The sequence below is a fragment of the Hypomesus transpacificus genome, chromosome 16 (genome assembly GCF_021917145.1).
Source record: "Hypomesus transpacificus isolate Combined female chromosome 16, fHypTra1, whole genome shotgun sequence".
Classification (NCBI taxonomy): domain Eukaryota; kingdom Metazoa; phylum Chordata; class Actinopteri; order Osmeriformes; family Osmeridae; genus Hypomesus; species Hypomesus transpacificus.
In genome coordinates this window covers 6,123,575-6,149,031 of record NC_061075.1, presented here as the reverse complement: position 1 = coordinate 6,149,031, position 25,457 = coordinate 6,123,575, and the positions used below count along the sequence as shown (strand labels likewise).

At 41.3% G+C, this 25,457-nt stretch overlaps 1 protein-coding gene and 1 long non-coding RNA gene across 5 annotated transcripts in view; one reads left to right on the top strand and one right to left on the bottom strand.

Moving 5' to 3' along the window:
- The window catches only part of tmem259 (transmembrane protein 259), an 87,109-nt gene extending 82,833 nt beyond the window's left edge, over positions 1–4,276 (bottom strand). For 2 of the 4 annotated variants that reach the window (XM_047037207.1, XM_047037208.1), the window contains exon 1: positions 3,303–4,269. In XM_047037207.1, the coding sequence (XP_046893163.1) occupies positions 3,303–3,515 (213 nt within the window). In that variant the 5' untranslated portion in view covers positions 3,516–4,269. Of the gene's footprint in view, positions 1–3,302 lie in introns of all 4 variants that reach the window. The other 2 variants (XM_047037211.1, XM_047037212.1) reach the window with 2 other exon arrangements.
- LOC124478775 lies at positions 4,011–23,586 on the top strand. The gene is made up of 3 exons (XR_006957269.1): positions 4,011–4,099; positions 6,942–6,997; positions 23,306–23,586. It is a non-coding gene; the product is annotated as an uncharacterized LOC124478775 (long non-coding RNA).
- The last annotated feature ends 1,871 nt before the right edge of the window (positions 23,587–25,457 follow it).

Below are 25,457 nucleotides of genomic sequence, written 5' to 3'. Positions count from 1 at the left end.
ATTATTTAGCACTAGCGTTGCTACCTGCTTATGCAGAAATTATTTGTTCATAGTTGTTAGTTGTTGTTGATTTTGTGAATTATTTCGAACCACCCCCCCCCCCCCGGTCTGATATGAAACACCCCCTGCCACAAATAGCTTTCTAATCTGTGGGAAACACTGGATATTGATCCTATACCCACAACATTCTTTAAGCGAGTGTTTGATAGTGTCTCAGGTCCGGTGCTAGAGATTATAAACACATCCCTTAGAACTGGCGTCTTCCCAGATGCCTTCAAAACAGCTGTTGTAAAGCAAGCCCCTATCAAAGAAACCCAAATTGGATAACAGTCTACTTGCAGACCAATATCAAACCTTCCATTTATTAGTAAAGTACTGGAAAAGATAGTATTACAGGGCTCGACATTAACTTTTTGAGGCACTTGTCCTTTGGACAAGTACATTAACGTTTCACTTGTCCATACACAAAATTCACTTGTCCGGGTAAAGATGTATCATTTTATTTAAAAAAATAATTGTGTTGACGTTTCTAGTTAGCTAGCGTCGGCAGTGATGTACCTAGCAAGCGTTAGTAGCATTTGTATTGGTTAAATGTACATAGTTAAATATCTGCTAATATTCAACTGTAAAGTAGGCTATACATCAATGGCGATTTTAGACCCTTTTTATGGGTGCTCAAGCACCCCTAAAAAAATAATAAATACAAAAATATATTATTCTTTATTATCATTTGATGCTGGTAGTTCATGAAGAAAGGGACATCCTTAGTTTTTTTTTTTCATACATTCAATATTTTGAATAATAATACACACATCTATTAATTGTTATCAAGTGAAATTAGGGATTTATATTAGCAAGGGGGTTTAGCACTTTTGCGAGGCACTGTATTCATGTCACATTCTAATTGGGGGCTGAGCACCCCTAGAGGTCTGATCCTAGAATCGCCCCTGCTCACAGGTTCTCACGCCAAACCTTGTACTTCTCACGCTGAGAAGACAGCCAACCAAGTAGTCCTGCTAACAATGTAAACAGTAATGGACAAGGTGCAGGCCCACGAAGTGAAGCAACATAGACACGCGAACACATGTGAAAGCTTGTCTTGGGGCTATTTGTTTTATTTCAGATACAGTATAAGTTTAGATAGCTTGCAAATACTGAGGATAGCCTACCAAAGTAGAGTTAGCCAATGTCGTAGCGATGCTAGCTAACGTTAGCTGTATAACATTTCACTGGGTCTTACAGCGTTGCTTGATTTACTGAATTTATTATGAAATTATTATTATTATATTATGTTCTACTAGCCATTTGCCTACTTGAGCAAGTCACAGTTTTTTAAAGCCCTGATAGTGTAACTGAGATGACACAGTAAATAATTCCTCTTTCAAGTAATAAGGCCCCGTTCAAGTGTTTAGCATTAAATTAGCTGCACGGTCTGTAGAGATCTTGGGACGAAGCCACTTATTTTGTGTTTTGCTAATGCAGAATTCGGTCAAATTAAATTGGTAAAATAGACGTAATGATTGGAACATAACGTGAAGTAACATAGCATTTTATTTTGTTTGAGTTTTAACTTGTCCAGTGGGACAAGCAAAGTTCTCTTCCACTTGCCCTACAAAAAATCCACTTGTCCCGGACTAGCGGACAAGCCTTAATGTCGAGCCCTGGTATTAGACCAATTCTATTATTTTCTTGAAGAAAATAACATCCTGGAAGTCTCGCAGTCAGGTTTCAGGAAATATCACAGTACTGAAACAGCTCTCACCAAAATAATTAGCGACCTCAGAATAAACTCTGATGCAAATAAATTCTCTATCCTTATCCTGTTAGATCTCAGTGCCGCATTTGATACCATTGATCACGACATCCTAATCAATAGACTGGAAAAGCTTAATGGGTTCAAGGATAGTGTATTGAACTGGATGAAATCATATATGACAGGAAGTAAGTTTTATGTTAGTTTAGGAGACCATAGGTCTAAGAAACATGAGAACGGCAATGGGGTTGCTCAAGGAAGCTGCTTAGGTCCATAACTTTTTTCTCTTTATATGTTACAACTCTGCAACATAATCAGAAAACATAACATAGATTTCCATAGCTATGCGGATGACACACAACTATATCCACTCAACCCAACGATGCAACGGCCATCAATTCCATTACCAACTGCCTGTCGGCAATAAACAAATGGATGAATGATAACTTTCTTAAATAAAATGAAGACAAAACTGAAGTCCTACTATGTGGCCCCAAATCCAAAAGAAAGATGTTTACTAAGAATCTAGAAGGTTTAACCCCCTGGCTTAAACCAGAGGTGACAAGCCTCGGTGTAATCCTGGACTCAGATTTGAATTTAAACTCTCACATTAATAAAGTGACCAAAACAGCTTTCTTTCATCTGAGGAATATAGCAAAGGTACAAACATTCATAAACCAAAATGATGCAGAGAAGTTAATTCATGCTTTTATATCCAGCCGGCTGGATTACTGTAACACACTTTTCACTGGTCTTCCCAAGAAAACCACTGAAAGACTACTGCGCATTCAAAATTCTGCAGCTAGATTATTAACCAAAACTAAAAGGAGAGAACACATTAGTCCTGTCCTAGCTAATTTACAGTGGCTCCCTGTTACCTTCAGAATTGACTTAAAGGTCCTTTTCCTCACATACAAAGCTCTACACGGACAAGGGCCTAGCTACATTGCTAACTCTCTTATAAACTACTTAACAGCAAGAACACTGTGATCATCAAATGCAGGCCTATTAGAGGTCACCAGAAGCAGTCATAAGAAGATTGGTGATGCGGCCTTTGTCAATTACGCCCCAAAACTATGGAACAAATTACCCATAAATATAAGGGAAGCAAACACGCTAGACATTTTTAAAAGACAGCTTAAAAGCTAGCTTTTTAACAAATCATTTAAATAATTGTATCTCAAAAGGGTTTTAGCCTCCTACTTTTGTTAGTTATATTATTGTTTGCTATTTTAGTTATTACTTTTATCACTTGTTTTTATTGATTTTATGTAAAGCACCTTGAGCTGCAATTCTTGTATGAAATGTAAATACAATCTTACTATTATAATTATTGAGTTGCTGCCATGTGATTAGTTGATCAGCTACTTGTGTTAACAAATTATTGAAAAGGCGTACCTAATAAAGTGGCCGGTGAGTGTGTGTATTTATCTATATAGATATAGCTAGATACATATCTGTTGAGGCGTATAAGACCATTAATAAAGTAAGGATTTTAATAACGTGTCAATTCAATTAATTAAGTTAATTATTCGTGATAATATCTTACCTTCAAAAGGACGAAAAACTCAAAGATTCTCCGGAAAGACGGTGGAAACAGCCGGGCGTAAGTCACTGCCATCTTGAAGAAGAGGGCGTGAAAAAGTCTGTCTCTTACATTGATCAGTGGGTTCTGGTTGATGTTAGGATTTCGCATCCTGTTCACCCCACCGTTGTTATTAAGTGGGATGTTATTGTTTAGGTTAGCCTGGTTTTCCGACATTGTTTCTTTACTTTATGGACGATGAAAGTAATGCTTAAACAGTCAACTGTGGTCGCAGTCAGAACAAAACTAACTTTTCATAAAATTCCACGACAATGGTTGGTAGCGTGTGGCATATGCTCAGAAACAATCCCAGATATACACCTTCGTTTGCTTCTTGTTTGTAAGTACAGTTACGGTGGTAACAAAGATGCCTTTATTAGCTAGCTAGCCAATTGGTTGCAATGCTCCCAATCTAGCTGAATACACATGCTAGCTATTTTAGCTTAGACTAGTAGAGCTAGCTACTGTAGCTTCAATCCATCTTCAGCTGCAAAAACAAGCAAACGTTATGTTGCTGGCTAAAACTGTTGGGGCACAGTAACTTATAGATCAATGTTCAATAGAGCAAGATAGTCAACTATCCCTTGTTAATAGTTAGATAGCTAATATGCTAGATTTTTTTTTTTACAATACAAGCTAGATCAACAACCAACTGATGGGCCGAATTTTAACGTGTAATGACTAACCTGTACAAACGCTGGATAAGCCACTCGAAAGAAACTAAAGGTCTACAGTACAGGAGGACATCTAAAAACAACGCGGTAAGCCAACCTACATTAATCAGCCCACTCTATTAGCATGACGGTTAGCTAGCTGGTTTTGTAGAGCTATTGCTTATCATTAATTCAACTTCTAGGTCTACTCCAGAAACCGTATGTTTTTGCCGATAGCTTCCTTTCAGTCGTGAAATGGCAGTACCGTGAAAGTGGCCTATTACATCGAACTTCCGGTTTAGTGAATTTGCCTTCAGAATAAAAGCATGACTTGACTTTGTTTTTAAAAGTCCCATGACATGCTGTTTTTGGAGGCTTTTATATAGGCCTTAGTGTTCCCCTAATACTGTATCTTAAGTCTTTTTCCCAAAATACGAGCAGTCCCACAATGAGCTTTCCTCAGGATGTGCCGTTTCTGGGTCTGTAGCTTTAAATGCTAATAGTTTGTAGCTGGACCAAGGACAGTTGGTACTGATCCAGACTTCAATAACGGTCAGCAAGGCCAGCTTTGTATAGAACAATTATTTGTTTGTAAACATTCGGGATGCGAGCGCAAAAAAAACAGAAAACCAGGAAAGGACAGCATTTCAAAAGGCAAAAGGACCACACGGATCATACAAATAGTTAGATTTAAAAAGGTCGAGGAGGACAGCCTTTAAGAGATAACGCGATTCCCCATTGATCTGTCACATCAGAATTTAGATTTGGATCACAAATGTCTTGAAATTTGAGTTTACAGTTTTACAGTCAATTCTACATCTAAAAAGTCGAGCAGGGCAGCTTTCAAGAGATATGGGAATTCTGCTTTTAGCCAGCTGGTCCGATATTTTTGTGATTTGTTTAAAACTGTCAATCTGAGTGAGACTGCGTCCCCGTTTTGACGTTGGCATCAGTCAGACTCGGGTCGCTCACTGGCAGTGTCCACAATGTTGTATTTCACTCCATTCTACACCAGAAAAGTCTGGGAGGATTGCCTATTATAGATACGAGCCTGCTAACCAGCATCTCTGATTTTTTAACCAAACCTGTTTCATTCATCATTTGCCTGAAAAAGCGACCTCCGTTAGCCAGGCTAGTTTTGCCCGATCACTTGGTCAGGCTATTTAAAGGTATCGGGGTCAAGTGATTTTGTATATAGACAAGTGAAACGTAAATGTACTTGTCCAAAGGACAAGTGCCTCAAAAAGTTAATGTCAAGCCCTATAATCCAGTGGCCAGAGATGTATGATGACCTGATCGATATTCCAAGTGTAATAGTCCCGGGAGAAGTTCGTCTTTTGCAACCAACATGCGCAGTTGAGCCTGCTTGACAGTCGTGTGAAGTAGGGTGATAATTGGTCTATTGGCCCAAGTTGAGGAAACAGTCGTTGCTGAAATGCTTGTCGCAGGTATCCGTCTGTTTCTCCAGCAACCAATGGGTGCTGAACTACTTCCGCTTTCCGGTTTTGTGTTTCCTGTTCAGCGGCTAACCCCTACTAGCGGAGTCAGGTGGCTGAGTGGTTAGGGCATCGGGCTAGTAATCTGAAGGTTGCCAGTTTGATTCCTGGCCGGGGCACATGACGTTGTGTCCTTGGGCAAGGCACTTCACCCTACTTGCCTCAGGGAGAACGTCCCTGTACTTACTATAAGTCGCTCTGGATAAGAGCGTCTGCTAAATGACTAAATGTACCATGATATTGACAGAGAAGGCAACATTACATTGATTAGAATAAGTTGTGTTTAATTAAATGTTGTTAAAATGAGCTCAGGTTACACTTACGCCGTTGTTGTTTGCCATAACAATTCAAGAAAAATTGTCGGAAACGTCTTGCTTCGAACATCAACAACTTCGAAGAAATTGGCCATGTCCATCGCCCTATGCTTTGCACTCCAAGCCAAGGAATGAGGAACGCAAAACAGCGTGGCTTGCAGCTGTAACAGATGTGGTCTTGCAAGTTCCGTCAAAGGTACTGTCTGCTCCGACCAGGACGAGTCGAACTTACCACCTCTGACTTCCCAAGTGCCACCACTACCAACTACGCCAACGAAAAGCTAGCAATTCGTTGACGCGGGTGGCCTGTTACATAGCCTACTTGAGGAGTGAGTTTCACCACACACCGGCTACACAGCTTTGAAACTAAAACACCCTCCAAAGAAAGTGTATGTTTGCTCTTTCCATTTCTTAAAAAAAAAGCCAACCGAACTGTACTCTGATCCGGAGCTTTATCTGGGCTACGCAATAATGGCATCATTATCAATATTGCTATTATTAATGGTAATGTTAATAGTAGGTGGATAAATAAAGACAGTAAGCATGAACATATTAAATTACAAGTGTAAAAGTACATTTTATCAAGTGCTGTGCATATATAGTAGACTATTATATATTTAGCCTACCTTCCACAGAATAGCTGCTGCATGGCTACATGACTTCCCTAACCCGGCAATGCAAGAGCAGCCGTCTGTCTCAATGTATTGTAACTTGCTTAACTACATGCTCTTATCGTTCTTCCCTTTGGAACTTATTTTGGTTGTTCACAATATGTGCTTCATGTTTTGGTTACCTGCAATGTTTTTGGGGCTATCATGTTGTTATTATCAGTGACCTCTGCACTTTGTGAAGTTCTCTCTTGGAAGTCGCTTTGGATAAAAGCGTCTGCTAAATGAGTAAATGTCAATGACTCCACTTTCCCTCAGCATTACCCATGCTGTATGTTTAGCTTTATTGACACTCGGACTGGGCTCTACTGCTGCCTTCAAAAATATAAAGCTGCTGTGTTTCTACAACAATAATGTACCTATTTTGTTACTATGCAAGTAAGTATATGCTTCTGTGCTTGTGTATTTACGCAACTCTTCGCCATCAACACCTTCAGAAATTAACATTGTCCCATTGTTTCATGTCATCTAGCCACTCCGTCAGACGGGATGGATGAGGGACTGTTGCGGTGCTGTCGACACGACTTGGTGTGTATCCACCTCATTTTTTTGTCCATTTGTGCTTCATCCATGGAGAAACAGCGGCTTTTACAGCAAACAAGATAGCAATCTACGAGCTATCAAACGTACATAAGCTTCGAACCGGAAAACGATAACCGGCTTCCGGTTGAAACCCACAATGAATCATGGATAAATTCACTAACGAGGAATGTGTCGGTAGATTTCCAGAGAAAATAAAATTAAGACACTGGTTCTTCAGGCTCAGGAACTAAAAAAAAACTTTGGTTTTCATTTGTACATTGAGCAACTGTTCTTGTGCTTTGTTCGTTTGCAAGCCATGATGTCTCTCGAGGAAAAAAAGATATTGCACTTGCAAGGTCATAGCTCAGCTTTTCATGGGCGTGCCAGTACTTTAACCTGATCACAAACGCTATGACTGTCACCATACGGCGAAATCAAGGGCCCGTTCTCCGTACGTCGCTAACTCCGTTAGCTGGATTTGATTGTTGACGATTTGTCATTATCTTGGATTGTTCGGTTCTTCGAAGCTCATCCTGGGGCCTGTACTACGAATCAAGATCAACATGCTCTGGATTACTTTCAGTCACACGGCTACGCGAAGCCTAACAATTGCAATCACGATAAGCGGTACTACGACGGATCAATTATCTAACTCAACCCAGATCTTTCCAATCTAGAGACGAGCGCGTTCACATAAAGGGGCGGTGTTTGCACCGTATGTCCAATTGCAAACATGGAGAAACAAGAGCCGCATATTTCACGCAGGAGGAGCAGACAAAAATCTTACAAACTTTGTCTACTCCTCCTGCGTGAAATATTGTAATACAAGCATATCAGGAATACAGACATATAATACAGGAAAAATTCAACAAAGTCGCTGCCGCCAAGCTGTCAGAAAATTGCAGACGCTTTAAATGCGTAAACTACATGACTGAAGATGTGACCAGGGGTCTCATTTTAAAACTCTGCGTAGGATTCTTACTAAAAGTGTACGTAGGCCCAAAAGCCTAAAATGGCGTACGCACACAAAAATTCGGATTTATAAAACACGCCCATTTTTAACCGTAAATAGTCAGTGCAAAGCACCTCATGAATGCTAGTCTAGTATTTCATCATGACCCTCGCATGCGATTGTTCTACGGTGAATCATAGCGCATAACAACTTCTCAGACATTGTTAGCCTATTGGTGGAGCCCAAAAACTCCCTTAAAACTCCAACGCCGGTAGATCACCAATTAAAAAAAAACTGTGCGAGTGGCGTCAACTGTGATACCGCGAGTCGAGATAAAATTTGAAAACAAGTGTTTTGTAATGAACAGTAATCTATTAAAGTCTGGACTGATAACGAGGACGTAGAGTGTAGCGATTGCACGGGAGCTTAACGACTGTATCTCCAGTTTTTGTTCCAAAATGTGCGGGAGGGTCAGAGTTTGCGTGGAGGACCGCACATTCTCCCGTCAAGTTTTTTTTATTTTTTTATCATAACCTTAGCGTGGAAAGTGGCGTACGCATTTTCAGCCCAGTTTTGTGCGTACGCAAGCTTTATAAATGAGACCCCAGGGCCGGACTTACCATTGGGCTTGACTGGGCTACAGCCCATGGGCCCCGTCCTGTAGGGGGCCCCGCCCTTTTACGTGCAGTGGAGGCAGGGGCGCCGTATAGGGGGGAAAAGTTAGGACGGTTCTAAAAGCCCCTGACTGACAGGGGCCCCAAAAAATAGAAAAACTAATAGAAATATAAAATATAAACATATATTTTATTTTTCATGGGGCCCAGAATTCCTGGCGGCGCCCCTGAGCGGAGGACTGAGATATTAGCCAGAAAGCTAAGTTATGCTAGCAAGATTCATAGAGAATAACATTGTGTACGGTTGGCAAACAGTAAATATAATTTGACAATGTTTGACAAGAAGACTAGCTAGCTAACAAGCCATGTCATTGTCCCAAAAAGAATATCAAGATTTTGACGAACAAGGTATCGGCCATATACTAGTACTAGGCTACAGTACTGCCGCAGCATGTGTAGCGAGTTGAATAGCAAATGGATGTGAGATGATCGTAACAAAGTTGACATTCTCCAAGCAGTAATTATAATTTGACAGCATGTTTAACATCAAGACTAGCCAGCTATCTAGCCATTTCATTGTCCCTCAATAATTTAGAATAGTAAACAGTTTTGCTGGATAACTTGGCTGATTGGCTGCAGCCAATCAGAATCAAGTATTCACCCAGACCATGGTATAATTCAGATGAATTAAACATTTTAAATAGACTTCAGCAATTAACATAAATTATTATTTTGTTTAGTTGTTTGTTCAGAATTGTGATCTCTATTTTATTCTTAATTTATCCAGAATCGTGCAACTCTAAATACATATAGCTTGTGTATCATGTTGTTCTATTTAAAGTCATGTAAGCCTATAGTTGGTAGGGCCCGAAAATTGACCCAAGCACAGGGGCCCCCACCGCCCTAACCGTGCGTGTCCACTACAGCGGAGCGGGCGGCGCGTTGGCTTCCAATTCATTTTCAATTAAACCGGGCGTTGACGCTCGTGTAGGGCATTGTGGGAGCGTATGCTAGTGTCAACGACCGGTTTCATTGAAAATGAATTGGAAGCTGACGCTCCCCGCCGCTCCGCTGTAGTGGACACGCACAGTAAGTCCGGCCCGGATGTGACCATAATTACACGTGTGCATTCCACAACGTTAAACCAGAGAATGTCTAATATAGGGAGAACTGCCACTCTCGAGAAACTTCCAGGTTCTGAACTGGTAGCAGTTCCATGTGAGGGCGCTAACGAGCGAGTGCAGAATGAATGGAGGTCTATGGAGCTATACCCCTCCAAATTCACTTTTCTCAGGATATAATTTTTTGTCTAGTAATTTGAATTCTGAATTCGAAAGGGGAGGCAAACAAAAAAAAACACTGCTGGCTGCTAGATTTTTTTAAAGTTGCCTTTCTGTTCTAAAAAGCCTTTGAAAATGGCATTGACGTCGCACACATCGTACGACCAGAGCTACTGCTTGACGGCAAGCTCTGGTTACTTCCACTTTACTCTTGAGGCATCGACAACACAGCTGACAGGTTAGGCTCTCCCTGTCAATACACATGCTAGAAAGAGTTTTGGCTTGCTAATGTTGTTGTGAATGCACTGACATTCTAATTCCGCTTCGGATGCGGGGTGAGGTGAGAGTGTGTGAACATGTGGCTGTGATTGAAGTGTCTGTAATGATGGTGGTGATCTCAACATAAGACACAAGTCCTTAAAGTGCTCATTTCAAATATGACTCAATTGATTAAATTGCTATGGTGTTAAACTCAGCAGGAAGAGGAACTTCTTCCTCTCCCTGAGCCTAGGGCCTCCACTTCAAGACAAAGACACAAGGTATAAGCAATGAACCTTGAAACACAGTAGTCAAATGGACACCATCACCTTTCTCCAAGTGTGCCTTGCAAAGGGACAATGTTCTTTATTTGTTTCAGGTTGGAGCAGACACTGAGAGGGCCCTGTATAAAAGAACCCTGGAGCTCGATTATAAGAGGCTTTTAATAAAAAAAACAAGGCTGGAGACAGAAAAACATATATGAGAAGAGATAGTACATGACTGAATGAATGACACTAAACTTAGTTACACTAACATATTTTTCTGTGTTCCTAGGGAAGGGAGAACACAGAACACCTCTCACTATCCACGCACCAAGCTCCACAGGATCTTCTATGAACTGTGACGACATTATCGTCAAGAATGAGTTAGTGGGCAGGGTTTTTATACCGGTTGATCTATGATCTCCAACTTAACCTGCTCCCGACCAGGTTAGACGTTCAGCATGTGTTACCATGGCGATTTACCCCGGTAACAAGTGATCCACCATCGTAGTAAAGAAAACCCTGGGTTGAACCTGAAGTTACCTCGCTAATGCCAAATCTTGATTCGTAGTACAGGCCCCATGACTTGTAGTCATAGCAACAGGACCGTAAGCTTAAACCTGCTCGGGAACAGGTTTATTTTATGTAAACACGATTAGATTGAGGCTTTACAAGCAGAGGTGATACAGGAAGTCTTTCACATGTCTAGTCCGTTTTTACTACAGGAACCTGTTGCAGAAGGTGCAAGAATAATTAGCAGAATTTAACATGAAACCGAATTAATTGCTCATTGCATGATAGATAGGCTCCTTCAGCACAGCGCGATATGCTAGTCTATACTTTTTGAGAGGATAGCCTATCGTTTTTTTGTGAGGGTGTCATTTACATCATAAATTTGTTGAAACCACATCATATGACATTAAAGATGATATATGAAAGTATGAAAATAAAAAAACATAGGCCAAGCTTACTGTAATAAGCGATAAAACGCGTGGTCACTACTATACATTTAATTTGGTCTGCTACTTTTTGCCAGCCCGATCCTTCTTGGATTTTGCAGACTTTGAGGGGTTCCCTGGCGTTCTGATTAAATCTTCAAATTCGGAGTAACCTTCGAGCAAGCTGTTGCTCTGTTGCGGAAAAAACTGGGCACTCATTTTGGCCAAGGTGAGCAGCCATAAACTTATGTGAGCAGGCAATAGCAGCGTTGCTTTTTTTTTTTTTGCTGTCAAACGATTAAAAAATTTAATCGCATTAATGTCATAGTTAACTCGCAATTAATCACACATTTTTATCTATTCTAAATGTCCCTTGATTTCTTTTTCATCCATTCTTTTTTCAAATTGTAATGCTCTTATCAACATGGAAAAGTGGTTTGGATTGCTTCGTGCAAGTGTTTTTTTTAAATTGAAAACAACATTGCAATCGCCTGGCTTTGACGAGCGGGCGGAGAATTCGCATCAGCTGTGTGCTTGGCCATCAACATGGTATTTTAGACTCCATGACGTGCTGCGATGATAGCTCAGTTCACATCGACAGAACACACTGATCACTTTGGTCTTGTCAATGGAACCATTTGGCAACCTTTTAAAAGTAAACTTTCCATTCAGAACCGTATTGGCATCCATTTCGGCGTCTGGCGCTGGCAATCAATTCAAAACGTAACGTTAGCCTACTACCAGAGAATGTCTAATATCCGTAAACGGGCTCTGCTACTACTCTTTAGCCGGCTCGAAAGCCCAAACAAGTGTGTGTGGCGTGCCTGTTGTTTTGTTTCCGGTCCAGCTAGAACCGGTGTGGTATTGTAGTTTTTCTAACGTCAGTGGTTGTTGGAACAGAATGTAAAAAAAACCACAAAGTTTGCTAGGTCAAAAAGAGCGTTAATCGCACGATAAAAACATTGCCGTTAATTTGGGTTTACGTTAATGCCGTTAATAACGCGTTTAACTGACAGCACTACTTTTTTATATATAGATAGTTTTCTACTATCGATACATACTCCCTTTCAGCCCAACGCATAACTCAATCCAACTATACGGGGAGTCAGATGGCTGAGCAGTGAGGGAGTCGGGCTAGTAATCGGAAGGTTGCCGGATCGATTCCCCGCCCCGCAAAATGACGTTGTGTCCTTGGGCAAGGCACTTCACCTTACTTGCCTCGGGGGGAATGTCCCTGTACTTACTGTAAGTCGCTCTGGATAAGAGCGTCTGCTAAATGACTAAATGTAAATGTAATACTAATTATAAACAACATGGGTTTTCGAAGAACCGAATAGGCTCTGTGCACAATCGTACTGACAAACTTCTGCTATAGCCAAAATTTGGTAAATCTTTTTCAGGTTTACTGGAGACGATCACCCGAGTTTCCAAAATGTCCAGCTTTAGTAGATGTCTCCAAGACCTGCCTAAAATAAGCGTCAGTAACGTCCATCGCATCGTAAATGCTTTTTCCCCTGCTCCAACAAGCAAGCGGGACAAGGGATTCAAACTGTACATATCCAGTTAACTGCACAACTATGAGGGTAAGTAGTTTAATGTGGTGTTCCGGTCGGCTAGCGGCTAAGCTAGTTAGCGATGTGTTCATTTTTAGTTTAATATAGAAGCTTGTTTTTCTTTATTTTAAACGCTAACTGTCCGTTTTATATAGAATAATTTGTATTTCTGCCCCTCTCAGTTTCTAATAAAGATCAGGACACAGGGGAAGTCGTGGTCAGGGCGTTGTGCTACAGGTCCATGAGGAAAGCTGAGAAACCTCACAGTCTGAGTGTCCTTAAACAGGCTCTGGTTCAATTATTTATGGCAACAACAGTACGAGCGTTCTGATTGGCTAATGGGTAGTCATGCCAGCCGCGTGTTGACCTCATCGCCGGTCTACGGTCTGATACTTGAGGGTTTAGGTTGGTTGAGGGGCAGTTCTATGGGCGTTTCATTTTGAGAAAGGTATGTTCAGCCTTTGTGAATGTGAGGTTCGAGAAAGGACAAGAATACCTTAATAAATAACTTTTGGTGGATCACCATCTTGTACTCACGCGGAGGCTGGCTCAGATCCCCCTGTGGCCACCAGAGGAATCGTAAAAGATCAGAGTCCTCATCAGGAACTCTTACTTGATGATACATCGCTTCAACGTCTGAGATGAGTGCGATGTGTTCGTGTCGAAACCTCGTCAAGACTCCAACCAGACCATTAGTGAGGTCCGGACCCTGTAACAGCTCCTCGTTCAGTGACGAAGCGGCACAATCAAAAACAATCCGCAGCTTTCCCTTTTGTGGATGGGTTACGCCGTGATGGGGGACGAATCATACTCTGCCGTCACTGCGATTGCGCTCATCTTCAGGAACTTCCACTGCGTAGCCTTTGTTCAGCAGGTCTGACATGAAGGTCTTGTTGTCATCATGGAAGCTGGAGTTCTTAGCGATTTTCCTTTTCAAGTTTGATGCCCGTTGCTCGGCAACACATTTGTTGTTTGGTATCACCACATTTTTGTTTCTGAGAGGCATCCCAATGCTGTAGTGCCAATTGACTTTCTTGGTTGTCACAGACTTCATGAAATTGAATGTTTTCTCGTGACATCTCTGACTTCACTTCGCAGGCTTACTCCGGAAAGTCATGGTTGTATTGCTGCAGCAGCAAGCTGTTCACGCCAGTGACTGAGATTCTGTTGACTGAAGCCCTTTGACTGCAGTGACTTGACTTGAATTGTCTTGACTTGTGGTGATCGTCACGTTTCTTAAGAGGGCCATTAACGACCCACCCGAGAGTCGTCTTTACTGCGTAAGGCCCGTCATCTTGGCTGTGGATTATCTTCCACGGCTACATCGCAGAGTGAGCGTTCATTCCAACTAGTATCTCAACATCTGCGTCGATCTGTGGTAACCGTACATCTTCACGCAGATACGGCATCTTTCCAAGTCCTTCTCAACAGGAACATTGTCCTTCGTCACAGGTATGTGTGGGTGTAGACGTCTGGCAAGCTTATGTACTTGTTCTCTGTCAGACCGCACACTTCCAGATCTGAGAGCACGTAGCAGGACACAGGCTTCTCCTGGCCCATAGTACGGAGTAGCACTTGAGTCTTCTTACCAAGGACGCCAAGCTGTCTCATCAACCTTTCGGAGCAAAACGTAGCGGAACTTCCTGAGTCCATGAACGCATACGTCTCTATTGTCGTGTTGCTCCTCTTGGATTTGATGCGCACGGGCACGATAGACAGGATACAATCATTGCCTCCGGCCCCGGTGACTGCCGTGACTTCACTCTTGGCTGACGCATCCTTTTGTGGAGCTGAGTGTCCGCTAGTAAAGCTTTGACCTTTCTCAGGTTTGAGGTTCTCTTGGTCGGTGTTCTCGTCCCTTTTGCTGTGAAGCAGGCATGGGTGTTTCTTGCTGCAGATTTCACAAGTGGCTCTCTTTTTACAGTCTTTTGCTATGTGCCCTTGGGTCAGACACCCGAAACAAAGTCATTTACATTCAATGAGCTAAATTCTCTCTTTGTTTGGCAGACTTCTTATTTTGTAACATGTGCTCAAGGTGTGTCTGTTGTTGCAGTACAGGTGATAAGGGGAAAATATATTTTTGTATTTTAATCAACGAAAAAAAAATTCTCGGTGGACTCCGTCAGTTGGTCTGTTGCTGCTTCCCGCCTCAGCTGCAGCAGCGCCGGTAGTGCTGATCGAGATGTCGTTATAAAAAAAGAGGAAGGTCGACACTGAAGGTCGCATCTTTCAGGATAGATGGAAAGAAAAGTATTTCTTTTGGGAAGTAGGGGGCTAACCCGTGTGTCTTATTTGTTCTCAACAAGTGGCTGTAGCAAAGTAGTACAACATCAAACGACACTAGGAGACCCACGCCGAGAAATACGGCAAGTACACAGGGCAACTTCGGACTCAAAAGCTAAAAGAGCTAGCATGATTGCTACAGAAACAGCAAAACGCATTCTCCAAATGCCGAGATACACACGAAGGTTCGTTCAATCCTTGACACCACAGTACCCAATGCTCACGGCGTTTGCAGGTAAAATACTTTGTATGTTTGGGACATATGTGAGCAGGGCTTTTCCGTGATGAATATTAATAAATCAAAAATGTGCAATCACCTGAGGCACGGACATCTGAATGATGTTATGAAAATAGCCACTGCCCAGAAACTGTCCCCCGATATGGACAAGCTGATGAAAGTTAAAAGGTGTCTGGCTTCGACAAGTATCTGAAGTAGGCTGGTCTCCCCATTTATCATACAGTAATCCAGTGTGACATGGGTGGGAGGGAATAAAAGGGGTTGGGATTGACTGATAGACAGGCAAATGCCATATAAGCATATGAGTGTGTGGAAATATGGGTTGGGGTTGACTGGTGATGACTGGGAAAGTTAATTTGCCTCGTGTTATTGAGCCAATTTAATGTTTTTAGACAGCTCATATCAAGTTCAAGTCTTTTATTTGTCAGGTACACAGAACAACTCAAGGTCAGACTGGGCACTGAAATTCTTAAGACAAGACAACGCAAGCACCTAGCATAACATAACACATAAGTACACAACATAATTTACATTGATGCTGAGCTTAAATAAGTGAAACTTCCTAAATATACAGATAGCAATAAATAATTGACTACACTAACCCTAATACTAAAACTTCCTAAATATACAGATAACTATAAATAATATATTATACTAACAGGGTTGCCAACTTTTCCAAAAGACTTGGCGTGAGATTTGGTAGCCCCCCCCCCCCCGGGCGAGCTTTCGAGAGCTTCACTCCCCCCAAAGGTGGGTTTACACGGCTGCATAGCCGCGGGAACATATTTTATCAGGGGGGTGCTGGCGGGGGCTTAATGTTGCGGGCGGCAGGGAGGAACTGGGAGTAAAAATTGGCCCTGGACTTTGATCCAGACCGGGCCACCAGATCTGGCCCCCATATACGCCACCACAGCTGCCCTGCTAATGCAAGCATTTTCTTCGATGTGATGCGAGTTTGGGAGTTCTATCCTTAATGCGAAACTTTTTGGCCTTTATTTGAGCGCAAAATAGTTGATTTTCATGTAAAATAAACATGGGGGTTTTTCAATTGGTAAAACCTTGTCTGGTGAAGGTGATTTCTTTGTCTCCTAATTTTTCAGTCCCACCCTACGTTTCTTAGCCTGGTTTTCCATCGTTAATCTTCTCCCGGTGCTCCTGATTGCCAGTCCGCTACTGCGGAGCTGTGCCACGGTGGTGGATTTTTAAGCCTTATCATTTTAAATTCTCGTGCTGTCAGGGGGTGCTTCAGCACCCCTAGTTCCCGCGGCCATGCACGGCTGTTTGCGCGTCAATGTTGCTTCACTCGGTTAACCTGTGCGTCGTCCGTTAATGTTTACAACGTTAGCTTGGCTACTTGTTTGGCGTTGCCTTTTCAGCGTGAGATATACAAGGTGTGGCGTGAGAGCGTGAGAAATGGGTGAAATGCGTGTGTCACGCGGCAAAACCGTGAGAGTTGGCAGCTCTGTACAAACCCTAAATGCACATAATACCTATTACAGCCCTATAACCTATTCTAACTTAGGTGGAGTACAGTACAATAGTGCCAAATTGCAGATCAGTGACTATGTCAATGACCATACAGGAGCCTGATGGCGAAGTACAGTGAGGTACAGTAGTTACTGATAGTGCAACCAGTACTGAAAGTGACAGTGTATAAGTGACTAGTGTGCAGTGAATCAATGTCCATATCAATGTCCATTCAGACGCCTGATGGCCCTTGGGTAGAAACTGTTGTCTAGTCTGCGTGTGAATATATTTGGCTAAGGCTAAGAACATTTTTGTTTGACTAATTCCTACTGGATATTCAATCACATGGCCTATTGCTGGACTATTTTCTTCTGGTGCTTACTTTCTGTGACTCGTTTAGGCCTACTTGGCCTGGCCTTCTTTCAATTGGCCTAATTATTATTATTAATTTACATGTTTGTTTTTTATGTGCAGGCCTTCAATAAATATAATAAAACTAATTAACAGTTTACACTTTTGTTATTTATAGGAAATGTGTTTTGTTGGCACCTAGTCTATTTTGGTGCATTTTCAATTTATAAATGTAGGCTACTTGCATGAAAAGGAAAATGTAACATTTTTAGAGGGTAACTGTCTCCTGCTTTAGGCTATGTATTTGTAGGCCTCGTGAGAATATTTTGGTGCCAATGCAATTTCTTATTGACGTGTAGGCCTTCATGAATAATTTCAAATAGCCTACCTATCCATGTATTGAGTCAGTTTTTGGACTTTTCAATCCAAAAGTGTAATCTGGCCCCCTGAGGTCTCAATTGAAAAAAAATATGGCCCCCTGTCCAATTTTACCCTGGCATCCTTGCTCGAGGAGGAATGATACTGGGCACAAAGATACAGTTAGAACATTTGACATTTATTCACAAGTATCAGTATGTGGTGTATGTAGTGTTTTGTAGGGCAATGCGTCAAGCACTCAAGAGTTATTGTCCATGAAGAAAATGTAAGAAGAAAGTTATCTGCAGACCTACTACCCGGGTAGTGTAATTAACGTTGTAGATCTCACGTAAAACAAAAACATGAAGAAACAGTCCTATCTGTTTTCTCTCCAAGTCCACATGCGACAGGAGCAGCATCCACCGGATGATAACAGGACTTCAGTACGACCCATTCCATATACCGTCAATTACACTGGAAAAAAAAGAATCTGCACACAGCAAACAGTAACAGAGTTCAATATTAGTTATCCACTCAACTCATACAAATATAACACAAATCATCTTCCCTAATTGTATCCCTTCCCATGGTAAGGCTGCAACATAGCCATGCTACAGCGAGAGACGACAAAAAGGCCAGACTAAAAAATGCGTCCGGTTCTCTCATTTACTGTTGCTAATTTGCATTTTGTTCAACAAAACCACGCTGGTCTAAATGCAAAACAAACCCCAAAGTAAAAGAAAAAAGACATCGTTATATACATTTCTTTACAATAGGTAGTTACTCATTCTAGCAGCACAATATCACCAAGTGTTATCTGGCACGTTACACATTAGCAAAATATATTCCGACCACTTCAATAAAATACAAAACTATAACTTCACATATCGGCATATATATATCTCCGATTGGTGTTAAACTAATTCTCTCAAATAAATTTGGTTTCCACTCAAAACAATATATTTCTGTTCAAATCCAATTATGTTCATTTTTACCATTCTAGGGCTAAGCTACAACATATCAGCACGATGTCACGTTAAAAGAGAACTTACCGAAGACATCGGATGAAAGAACAAAACAAAATGTAGCTTCCACTTCTTATATCATTAATTCTTTGTTTTCAAATGAAAGTAACTTTACTATCTCCAAAATTATTATAACTTAATTCTTTGATTTTTGTGTCGACAACTCTGCTCTTTTCGTATGCTCTCCTTCTGTGCTCTAGAACTTTTTAACCGGAACACAAATGTATTTAATTATTCACAAATAAATGTAACGCGATTCACAAATGTATTTCGTGATTACCAAATGTAACGCGATTCACAAATAAATGACCCCATTACATTTGTTTGCAACCTGACAAACACAAGTTCCAAATCGGAGAACACGAGTTACAAATCCCTGCATTCGTTGGTGTGGATTTTTGGAACTTCCCTGACGCGATTAGATTCACAAATGCATTTTTTCTAAAGTATATTCTCTGCAGCCTATCAGATTGTCTCTTCCAATTTTTGTCAAGTGAATGTGATGTTGTCTCTTAATCTTTCAGCCCCATCTTTACGTTTCTTAGCCTGGTTGTCCATCGTTATTTTGTTACTTGCTAACTTTCGATCTGTCAGTCCCACTTTTGTGTGTAAATGAGACTAAACTACGACAGTGACACCCGAAGTGACTTCCTTATATCCAGTTTATTCCGTGATTCTGTTTGATTGCTGTCACGGCAGAAAATCCCGCTTCACAAAGGATGTTGGAAATGGAAGCAGGGTTTTCAGTGCTTTTGTTGCGATCTTAGGATATTCAGCATTCATCCAAAACACCGGCACAGGCTTCCTTGGGTGGTAACCAGTGTCGGGAAAGTAACGCGTTACTGTAACTCCACTACTTTTGGCGGTAACTAGTAATGTAACTCATTACTTTTTTCAATTAAATAACGCAGTTACATTACTGAAATTTAAATGGGCTTTTTTCTTGCATGAATTCCCCAATTTCCTGTTTTTAATCTGACTTAAACAAGTTTACGGTGACGCAGTGTATGAATGAATCACTCCGCATTTTAGACCAGCCCACACAATGCCCGACAGTTCGGACCGTTTAAGCTTTGTGTCATGGAAATATCTACATTATTTTTCCCTTGTCCAGATCAAGGATAAAAATATACTGGTTAGTTCCTAGTTTGTGTGCAGGTGCAAGAACTTTATCCACTGCGAAGAATAGTAATTATAATCTTCACAAGCACCTAGTAAAACAACAGGCTTCTACAAAGCTAATCGTGAAAGAACCCAGTGCTAGCTATGCTGATCAAGCAGTCGGAGCCACTTCATAAAAATAGCCCAGGCTTGATTTTAAACAGAAGTATTTCCAGTCTCTAAGCCAGGCAGAACTAAACCTGATTGCCAGGTATGTTGTCAAGACATGCGACTAATGTCAACAGTTGAGTCCATTGCCTTCAGACAACTAATGAGCAACATACAATGATATAACATTTGACAGTTGTCGTGTCCCACACTGTGCCACTGCAACAATAAAAGAGTATAACTATCTGTGTGCGTTAATTTGATAATAGAAGCAGGGAATTAATAGTAACGTAAACGTTACTTTCCCTTATAACTATTTACTTTTCTATGCAGTAACCAATAAAGTAGGCAGTTACTTCTGAAATAAGTAACTGTAACTAATTACTAATTTTCGGTAACGTTCCCAACACTGGTGGTAACAATCACCTGTCATATGTCAAGCGGAAGAGACGTGTGATAGTTACCGCTCAATGAAGCCAACAAACTTGTTAAAAAATGTGTAAACAAACGTCTTTGCAGAGCTTTTTAGCTCAGGGGAAAAGGCCCGCAGAGAAGGAGAGAATCCGGTAATTTTTCAGAATAAAACGTCTTTCAGACTCTGATAATCAATTAAAAGGAAATAATGTTATTATTGTTTTTTTCTGTGCGGCCGGTACCAAATGACCCACGGACCGGTGGTTGGGGAACGCTGTTCTACAGGTCTACCAAGTTTGAAGACAATTGGACTTGCGTTGCGTGTCCACTACAGCGGAGCAGGCGGCGCCTTCCAATGAATTTTCAATGAAAGTGGGCGTTGACGCTCGCGTAGGACATTGTGGGAAGACGAGCGGAGTGTCGCGAGTTTAATTTTCTCAATTTTATGTAAATGTGGAGTGTTAAACGCTAGTGTTGGCCACCGTTGGTCATGGAAAACATTTCTAGTTTCACAGTTTCAAGATGGAGAAACTTATGTGTGCACTGGCTGCACACCCAGTCCTGTACAGAACAAAGTTACGTGATGTGTTGAGCCTGCATTTAAAGATTACAATCAAATAAAAATGCATGGTGCAGGGTTGCTGATGTTGTCAGTGTCCCGTGTGGGCTTTTATACTTTTAAATTCAGTCTTGTCACATTACGTGACTGTTTTGTGCCACTGCTAGGTCGCTAGCCCAGCTGATACACGACTGGTTGAGTGACCGGTGGCGTAACATGTAGGCCTACTGTAATCTTACACTAGTAAAATATTGCTAAAAAGAGCCAGAACCATTATATAGTATTAAGTCATGCTACATCTAGCCAGTGGATCATTTATTGCGTCATGTATACACTGTAGTGGCGTTCACGTCCAGTCGCATAACATTTAACTCTGTACATTAAAATACTGCTGCAAAAATAACTATTGTGGGTAGTAGATAAGATCATGCTAAATCTAGCCAGTGGATTATTTTCTTGCATCATGCGAGTAAAAGTGGTATTTTGATCGGTATTGTGACTGCATGAACCCAAGTCTGCACGCTTGGCCATGACTACAACACTCTAACCCTAACCACTCATTTACTAACAGGATTGCGCCCATTTCAGGCGTAAAATAGCGGATAAAGACATAAAACCGTATTTACAAAGGCAGTGCACTTGAGTATAACGCAGATTACCGTTGCTGGGAGGGTATAAGGGAAAGTGGGTGTGTGCCGCAAAGAGATGGGAGGAGAGGTGTATTTCTTCCTTGTAACATGTTAATGTTAGCTGTAACTTTGTGAACCAATTTCTATCTCCTGTTCGCTGAACCTTCTTTTTTTTTTTCCTCGAATCACCCATGTTGGCAGTAACATGCAGGCGATTTCTCCCGTCTTTGAACGGTGCGCTAATAAACACTAAATGGCGGAGTAAGACGCTGATTGCCCGACAAGGATCTGGTTTGATAAATACCACGCAAAATGCGGAAATACACCGTGCGCTATTTGCGGTTGGGCAAAGGCGCAGATTAAGCTGCGGTCGCAATGTTAGTAAATGAGACCCTCAGTGATCTTAGAGAACTACAACTCTGTATTAACCTGTCGGACACGCCCCCGAGCGTGGTGTACTGTGGGAAGGCAAGCGGTGCAGAGCGTTACAAAAAACGCTGTAGTGGACACGTACCGTTACGGGTCTACCGGGCCTTATTATTAGGAACCCTAATAATAAGAAGAAAGAAATTAAAAACAATAGCAGACATCCCAATTTGCAGAGACTAATTTCCGGGAGGTGCCCCCCCCCCCCCCCCCTCCCAAATCCATACTGCAGATATTATGGGCTCTATAGACTTTATTGCTCAACAAAAAAATCGAAACTGGAGGGTTTGATGCTTTTCAAGCAGGCCCAGTCTTGGTATGGTCATCAGAACTAAACACTAACTGGAAAGCATGCTACTATAACTAGAGCTTGCTTATGGGAACAGAGATAATTTTGTCGCTGTCTCCTTTATTAATTCAACCTAGTCATCACAATAAAGTAGTCTTGCATTGTTCTTGGCTAATGCACGCACACTTTCAATAAGATGCTAGCATTTGCCTTACTGCACTGATCCAAGTTATCAAATATTGTATATCTGGCAGAATAACGGCTCTGAGCCCAAATCTCAATCAACACTGATGTATCATACTCACAAATCATGTCTTTACAATATAAAATATTTTTCAAAAGATTGCTACCAATCAGGAGCGTTGCTAGACATAAAGCTCTACTGGGGAACAGGACCCTATTCATTATACCAGTGTTTTCCAACCAGTGAGAGATCGTCAGGTGTGCCGTGGGAAATTATTGAATATCACCTAATTAACCTGTAATAAAGTGTGGCAGAATTAAAAAACACATTTATTAAAAAACAGAAAACAAATATTTCCCCCCAAAAAATGTATTCATGCTTTGGCTTCTGCCTACTATACCACCCTGTGAGTGCTTTGGTTCACGTGAGTTCTAAATATTACCGACGCTTCCACCAGAGTGTTATTTTTCCAAAACGGAAGCTAGCTAGCTTTAGTTAGCTTCCGTTACCTAGCAACCTAGCATAATATGCGTACCAATTCTACTACCTGATAGTTAGCCTCCTGATTGTAAATTTTGAAGCCATACTATAGCGTTTGTCATATAGTTTTTGTCTAGGAAAATAGTCGAGGAGCAAGAGGAACTCATTGAACTGAAACAAGATTGTGGTTTAAAGCTAAACTTTGCTGAACTGTGGTTTAAAGCTAAACTTTGCTGAACTCATTGGACAGTTTTTGGACAGTTTTTGGTTATCTGTTGTTCCCCAAGGAGTTCCCCATTCTAGCCAATAAAGCTATTTTGACGTTGCTCCCGTTTTCAACCACATATTTGTGTGGCCTGAGCTTCTCAAGCTTGACTGCGATAAAAACTAAAAACAGAGAGAGACTGAGAGCTGTTGAGAAAGAGCTTTGTGTGTGTCTTTCTACCATTAATGCCAGGATATCCATTTTGTGTTCATCGAAACAGCCCAAGGTTTCCCGTCGACGTCGTTATCTACCACTTGTCCGGGGGTCGGGTCGCGGAGGCAGCAACCTAAGCAGGGAGGCCCAGACTTCCCTCTCCCCGGCCACTTCCACCAGCTCTTCCTGGGGGACCCCGAGGCGTTTACAGGCCAGCCGAGAGACAGAGTCCCTCCAGCGTGTCCTGGGTCTTCCCCGGGGCCTCTTCCCAGGTTTCCTACCAAGTATAAATACATTAAAAAACTATCTTATTAACTATATGTGTATAATAAAGGTCATCTAATCTAATATGTACTGTGTTAGAGTGTCATTTTGGTTGGTGGTGTGCCCCAGGATTTTGTAAATGTAAAAAATGTGCCGCGGCTCAAAAAAGGTTGGGAAACACTGCATTATACAACAGTTCCTGGACGTAAATTTGATGTCAGCTTTGATATGGACGTCAATAGTTAAAGGTCACATGATATGCTGTTTTTGGATGCTTTTATATAGGCCTTAGTGGTTCCCTATTACTGTATCTGAAGTATCCTTCCCTAAATTCAGCCTTGGTGCATAATTACAGCCACTACGAGCAGTCCCACAATGAGCTTTACTCAAAACGCGCTGTTTCTGTGTCTGTAGCTTTAAATGCTAATGAGGAGGAGAGGGGCGGCAACATGCGCTAATGTTTACAACGGATGTATCGCAATGGCTCGTAGCCCCCGTTGCTGTAAGATGCCTCGAATGTTGCCATTCTCATCAGATCGCCCTGGTTTGCAGAGGTGCACACTCATAGTCATTTCAATGAGGAGACAGGCAGATATCGCGCGCCATAACACCATCACCATAACGGTTCTCCAAATAACAAAGAAGTTCACAACACTGGCGTTACAGCGTTTGTATTCACACACACACTTGATGCCATCTACCTGTACATTAGCAACAGTAACTCAGCTGTTAGCTGCAGAGCTAATGTTACAGCCACATTCTAAGGGTAGCAAGCTAGGTAACCATATACAGTAAAGCAACAAAATGATATAGCGTTAGTTAACTTACTTGCCCAAGGTTTGTAGAGTACATCCAAACACTGAGCCAACTGTTATGTTCGTTCGTTTGCTAGCCATGATGTCTCTCCAGGAAAAACTGATATCGCACTTGCCTTTGCACGATCGTAGCTCAGTTTTTCATGGGCGGGCCAGATTATCTGGGCGGGCAAAGCAGAAAAAGGGCGGTAGCCTGGCTCCTTGCAATGTCACAAGGAGGAGATTTTCAAACCGAGCGTTTGAGCCTTCATTTTCTCAGAGGCGGAGAAGGAAACCCAGGGCTTGGTTTACACCCAGGTAAAAAAAAAAATATGCTAAGTATACTAAATCTTAGCATACTTGAGTATACTTGAAGAGTGATTAATCACCAGTATACTTCAAGTTATTGAATGATTAGTTAATTTGAAGTGTGCTATTTTGGAACAACTTATTTTGTACTTAAAATATTTAAGTTGTAATTAAATTGTACTAAAGCACAATTTAAAGTATATTAAGTGCACTTTTACATGCTAAAGTGGAACAACTTGGAACAAAAAGTACACTTAATATACTTTAAATTGTGCTTTATCCAGAATTTAATTACAACTTAAATACATTTAATACAAAATAAGTTGTTCCAAAATAGCACACTTCAAATTAAGGAATCATTCAATAACTTAAAGTATACTTTGACTAATTAGTCTTCAAGTTTACTCAGGTATGCTATGATTAAGTTTCTTAGCATTTACTTTTTTTACCCGGACCCTGGAGAGACATTTCATCAAAGTAAGAGTACGAAGCGCACTGGAGTATAAGTCGCACTTTCAATGCAAACGTACCACTGTATAGCCAAAGTTGAGCGTAAGCATTTCACATGACTGATTATTTACAGATGTGCAGATTGTAACCTATAGCTATCTAACTAGACAACATTTACAATCAGGGTGAACACTCAAATTATCTAAACTATAGACCATAGCATTACACATATCAAAACAAAACGAACACAACAATAGAACTCCAAACAATGCTTATTTAACCAAGCTAGTGCCCTTAACTTAGTAGCTTTTCATCTTGCCGCAGGGCATTCTGGGTACCAAGAGCAATGCACGAGTGTCGGCGATCTTACAGCATTGTGTAACATACTTCGGTTGTGGATAC